The sequence below is a fragment of the Octodon degus genome, unplaced genomic scaffold (genome assembly GCF_000260255.1).
Source record: "Octodon degus isolate 3935 unplaced genomic scaffold, OctDeg1.0 scaffold00146, whole genome shotgun sequence".
Taxonomy (NCBI): domain Eukaryota; kingdom Metazoa; phylum Chordata; class Mammalia; order Rodentia; family Octodontidae; genus Octodon; species Octodon degus.
Genome location: NW_004524722.1, coordinates 7,413,939 through 7,419,494, shown reverse-complemented (window position 1 = coordinate 7,419,494; position 5,556 = coordinate 7,413,939). Strand labels below are relative to the sequence as shown.

At 39.1% G+C, this 5,556-nt stretch overlaps 1 protein-coding gene across 1 annotated transcript in view; it reads left to right on the top strand.

Annotated features, from left to right (window-relative positions):
* The window catches only part of LOC101581862 (interferon-induced very large GTPase 1), a 21,755-nt gene extending 16,199 nt beyond the window's left edge, over nt 1-5,556 (top strand). Inside the window, exon 2 of the mRNA XM_012517112.1 lies at nt 2-5,556. Coding sequence (XP_012372566.1) covers nt 2-5,556 — 5,555 coding nt within the window. The remainder of the gene's footprint in view (nt 1) is intronic.

Here is a 5,556-nt window from a genome sequence, read left to right as displayed (position 1 = left end):
GTAAACACTGTCAACTTTTGCAAAAATTCTCCCACTCATAGAACAAAATTTATTAAATCACAGTTGTGCAGCCTTCTGGATCCTCATATCTACCAAGTAACAAACTTTCCTCAGGCTCACTCCATTATGCAGTGGATCTACCAGTCAGAGATAGAACAAGAGCAAATCAACATCTCCCAATTTTCTGAATTAATTAAAACCTTAAAAGAAATCCAAAAAAATCTTATGGAAGTGAGTGTCAAATCTGAGTCCCCAGAAACAGTAGAAGAAGCTCAAAGAAAGGCCACATATGAAGTCAGTATAGCTCTCAGCTGCTTTTTAAATTACCTCCAAGAAAAAGAACAGTCAGAAACACAGCTCTTACTAATGTCCATTGCAACTGGTGCAGGATATCAAGTGGTGAACAACACTTTTCAGTATCTCCTAGGGTGTGATGAGTTAAATTTTCTACTGGATGAAATGGAAACAGCCTACAATAAATACCAGGAGCTGAAAAGTATTTGCAGCTACCGGGCTCAGGCATTTCTTCTGCTCACAGGTCTGACGGCCACAGTTGGAGTCACAGCTATTTCTCCAAAAGACAAAATACAACGCATGGCACTAATGAGACATCACATGGAACAGTCATTGTCTGAAGAAGTTGCAAATGTCCTCACCAAACTTGGAGCAGATCATGATTGGGAAAATCTAGAGAAAGACTTGAGATTACTTATTGATGGGAATTACAAAGCCACTGTATCTTCTTTGAAAATGGATGAGGTTAAAAAACAATTGCAAAGTCTTTTCCATGAAAAGAAACAATCCAAGGAATCATATAATAATGAAAATGACAAACGGGAAGTGATAGAAAATGGTGCCTTTTTAGATTTACTCCAGCGTCTAGGCCTAGAACATTACTACCCAAAAAGGATGACCAGAGATAACTTTCACCTAATCTACAAGACTTCTGTACACAACACACAGCCAAGTTCTGAACAGGAACTTCCCTTCTATTTCCTACAAAAGTTGCTGATGCTGGATTATGGACTGAGACACTTGGTCTTCAAAGATGACAAAAATACGAGACACCAGGTATATCCGAGTGCTTCCAATGAGGAAAATGAGGCATTTGATCCATATGAAGATTTTTTTAAAGATAATGATAGTCTCACTAACCCTTCAGCTACTGATCTCAGACCCCAAATTCACCCAATGGATATTCAAATGGCAATTTTTCACTGTGCAGATGATTTCGCCAGACAATATATTTTGGGCAAACTTTCCATTTGTCAATTTGCCATTCCCCTTGTGGTGCCTAACCCCTGCACTTCTCAAATTGAGTTCTCTCTTTGGTCTCTAAGTCAAATTAGAAGAAGCTGGCAGCAAGCAAGGAAATTACCAAAAGGTAAAAAGAGCAGTTTCAAAAATCAACAGATGTGCCATGTCTCTACCTCCATTGTATCCTTCATTAGAGTTGGCAATGACCTCTCTGCATCCAAATCTCAGATCATGAACTGTCTTCTCAGTAAGCGTAAACATGATGTGTTTTTTCACCGACACTGCAAAGGAAGCAGCAAAGACTGTCTCCTGATGGAGGGTGTGGTGGAAATCTGCTGGTACTGTCCAGCAGGGGAAGATGAAGACAGATTTGACAACTGTGTGACCTTCACTAATCTTCATGGAGATGCAAAGGAACACAAGCAGCAGCTCAATTTTCTGCAAGAAGTCTCTTCCATCATTGTAGTCCTCATGTCAGCATCTGATGACAATGAAGAAAACCAGAAGATTGTCCGTGAGTTGTGCCAGTCATCAAGACCTTTGATCTTCTTGCTTGATGACAAACAAAAAACAATAGCCAATAATTCTGGCAGAAGAGTGAGAATTGGTATCAGGAATAGAAATGAGGCAGAATTAACAGAAGAGCTCACTGCTACAATCACACATTTGCTAGAGCTCTCTGGCCTTACTCTCAGCTTAGAAGACTGTTCTCAGATTGCTCACAAGCAAGGATTCTTTATTGATGAAGACCACAAAGAGTGCAAGGAAGCCAAAGAAAAGGCAGAGATTATAATGGCCCTTTTGGGAGAAACTAATTTATCTCACATGAAAGAAAATTTACTACCTCTGCAGGGACAACTATGGCATCTTTGGTGTAAGAAGGACAAAGAATTCTATCATTTGAGAGAAAAGGGGAACAGGAGCATTGAGCAACACAAGAGTGAAATTGAGACAGATAAAAGAATAATTAGGTGCCAACAGTTGGAAAAAGCATTTCCTCTCAATGATTTAATGCACTCTGTCCTTCAAATTTTGCAAGAACAGTCAGAAACTCATAGCAAACTCTACTTCTTTCAGTGGCTGAGTGTGTTTTTGAACAACCTGACTGCAGGACACTTGGAAAAATTACGTGACAAGCAAAGATATTTATGGTCAAAGATACAAACAGAAAAGCAAAAGGCACAAAACAACAACTACCTGAAGCTCTGGCAAAATGAGATAGAAGCCATCTCCACAGAGATCAGTGACTGTACCTTGGGAATTGAGCAACTTCTCAGAGAAATTGGCCAGATCTACGAAGCTCTAGAAGAAACTTCTTCCACAAAAGATATTCTTTTTCTCTCCCTTCCCCAAATTGCTGCAGATCTGATGATCTCTGGCATGCCCATTGAGCTGATGGATGGGGATGCTTCCTACGTGCCTCTGAAGTGGGTGGCAGCTATTTTTGATGAGGTCTCTAAGAAAATTGGAGACAAACGACTATTTGTTCTTTCTATCCTTGGCCTGCAGAGTTCAGGGAAGTCCACCCTGTTGAATGCCCTTTTTGGGCTGCAGTTCAGTGTCAGTGCAGGCAGGTGTACCAGAGGTGCCTACATGCAGCTCCTAAAGGTAGAGGAGACCTTCACAGAAGAACTTGGATTTGACTATATGCTAGTTGTAGACACAGAAGGACTTCGGGCCCCAGAACTCAACAACAAATCCCAGAACTGGGACAATGAGTTAGCAACCTTTGTCATTGGACTCGGAAACTTGACTCTCATCAATATTTTTGGAGAGAATCCATCAGAGATGCAGGATATCTTACAAATAGCTGTTCAAGCCTTTCTGAGGATGAAACAAGTAAAAATTTTCCCAAGTTGCCTCTTTGTTCATCAGAATGTAGGAGAAGTTACAGCTAATGATCAAACTATGGAAGGACGACGGTGTTTAGAACAGAGACTAGATGAAATGGCAGTAACTGCTGCTGAACAAGAAGAATGTTCAGACATAACCCACTTCAGTGACGTCATTAAATTTGATGTCAATACTCATGTCCACTACTTTGCACACCTATGGGATGGCAATCCCCCAATGGCTCCTCCTAATCCTCGTTATAGCCACAATGTCCAAGAACTGAAAGGTAGAATTCTCTTGACTGCCAAACAAGAATCCAGAGGAAGCATCATGAAAATTTCAGATGTAAAATTCCGAGTTCAGGATTTGTGGAGAGCCCTGGTCAATGAAAACTTCATTTTCAGTTTCAGAAACACTCGTGAGGTCATGGTCATGAGCAAACTGGAAACCATGTATAACCACTGGACCTGGGAACTAAGGAGTCATATGCTGGAGTTGCAGAATCAGCTGAACAATCAGATTCAGAATGGAAAAATTCAGATACTCAAAACTAGCATGTGTGAGATTCCAATTACAGAAAAATATAAAGCCATCAAATGTGAACTTGAAAAATATTTCAATGATGATACAGATAGTGAAATATTGGTTCAATGGAAAGCAAATTTTGAAAATAAGTTAATAATCCTTAAAGAGGCTCTCATTGCAGACAGTAAACAAAAAGCCAATGAATTCATTCGTTTAAAAAGAAATCAAGAAAGATTAGATAAAAAAAAGACATGCTATGAGAGTGAATTATTAGAAAGAAGCCGAAAGTTGGCTTTAACTGTAAAAGGTAAAGAACTGAATGAAGAAGAGTTACATGAGAAATTTAATCAGCTTTGGAAAAAATGGATCTATGATGTGTCCTCTGATCTTCCTCAAGTTACAGAGCCTGACATTGATGTGGATTCTGAAAACATTCTTTGGGAATATTTCCAAAAGGAGATAAACTTGGTGGACTTACTAAAGAGAAATTCGGGGGAGAAGTTTCAAATCAATTATGAAGAGCATATCAAAATGAATAAGAAGTATAATTTCATGACAAGAACCTTAAAGGCTCATGATAGAGAATCCATTAATATGACAACTCACCTCATTATTTCAAGATTTAATGAAACTATGAACAACATTCGTAGGCAGCAGTGTGATTATAATCCAAGTTACTTCCATGAAATCCTGAGAACAATAGATGAGGAAGTAAAATCTGCACCCACTGAGGAAAGATACACATTTACAAGCAAATACAATATTGAATTATCTTTGTGTTTATTCCAAAAAGCATCAAAGAGTTTTAAGGAAATGCACAGGGCATTTAAGAGAGCAAATGATCCTGTAAACTATCTGGAAAGCAAAAAAGATGATTTCTTCATGAGTTTTAAGATCTCCTGTCAAGGAGCAACCTCAGTCAAAACATTTGTTGATTTTTTGTGGCACAAACTCACCCCTGCTATCTCTGCCACCATATGGAGAAAAATGATCATTCAAATTGCTGGAGACATGCAAGCTACCTGCCCTGAATTCAATGGAAACAGGGCTAACCTGGAGAAATACATTCTCATCATTTTGGCAGAAGAAGAAAACTTTGATAATTACTGGCAATACCTTCACCACACAAAATCTTTTTTTGGTAACTTCATTAAAAACCATATTAGAAGATACTGTACAGAAAAATGTGAAAAAATAAAGACTTTCTTAAAACTAAGTTTAGATGACATTAAGAATGCCATCCTCTCTGCTCTTCGTGAATCCACAGCAGTAGCTAAAGATAAAAGCAGCACTGCATCTGGATGGCTGGATTTCTTCTGTGATTACCTGGGGAACAACTTGATCTTTCCACGAAGAGATCTGATAAGCATTGAACACCAGGAGATAAAAGATATAGAGTTCCTCAAAGAAGCCATGAGTGCAGCTTTGGATCCTGCAATAAAGAAAGTTGAGCAGAATTGTTCAAGTATGCCTACTGATGAAATGGTTTCTGAAATTGAGAAAATCCTCTCTGAACATCTTTGTGGCTGCTGGAAACAGTGTCCTTTATGTAATGCAATTTGTACCAACACTATTCCTACACACGAAGGAGACCACAGTGTTCCATTCCACCGTCCTCAGGCCATCAGTGGGTGGCATAAGCACAAAACAGACCACTTTGTTATTGACTGCTGTACCAGTTCAGTGGCAAGTGATCGTTTCATGATTTTTGGAAATGATCAGAAAATCCCCTATAAAAACTACCGGCAGGCAGGAGGGGATTATGCCACATGGAGCATCACCCCAGATTCATCGACCCAGCCATACTGGAAATGGTTTATTTCACACTTCAGAACAAAGCTTGAAGAAAAATATCAGAAAAAATTTATAGATACAGGTAGAATCCCTGATGCCTGGGCGAAAATCACAAAGCAGGATGTGCTTGATGACCTAAAAAAATAG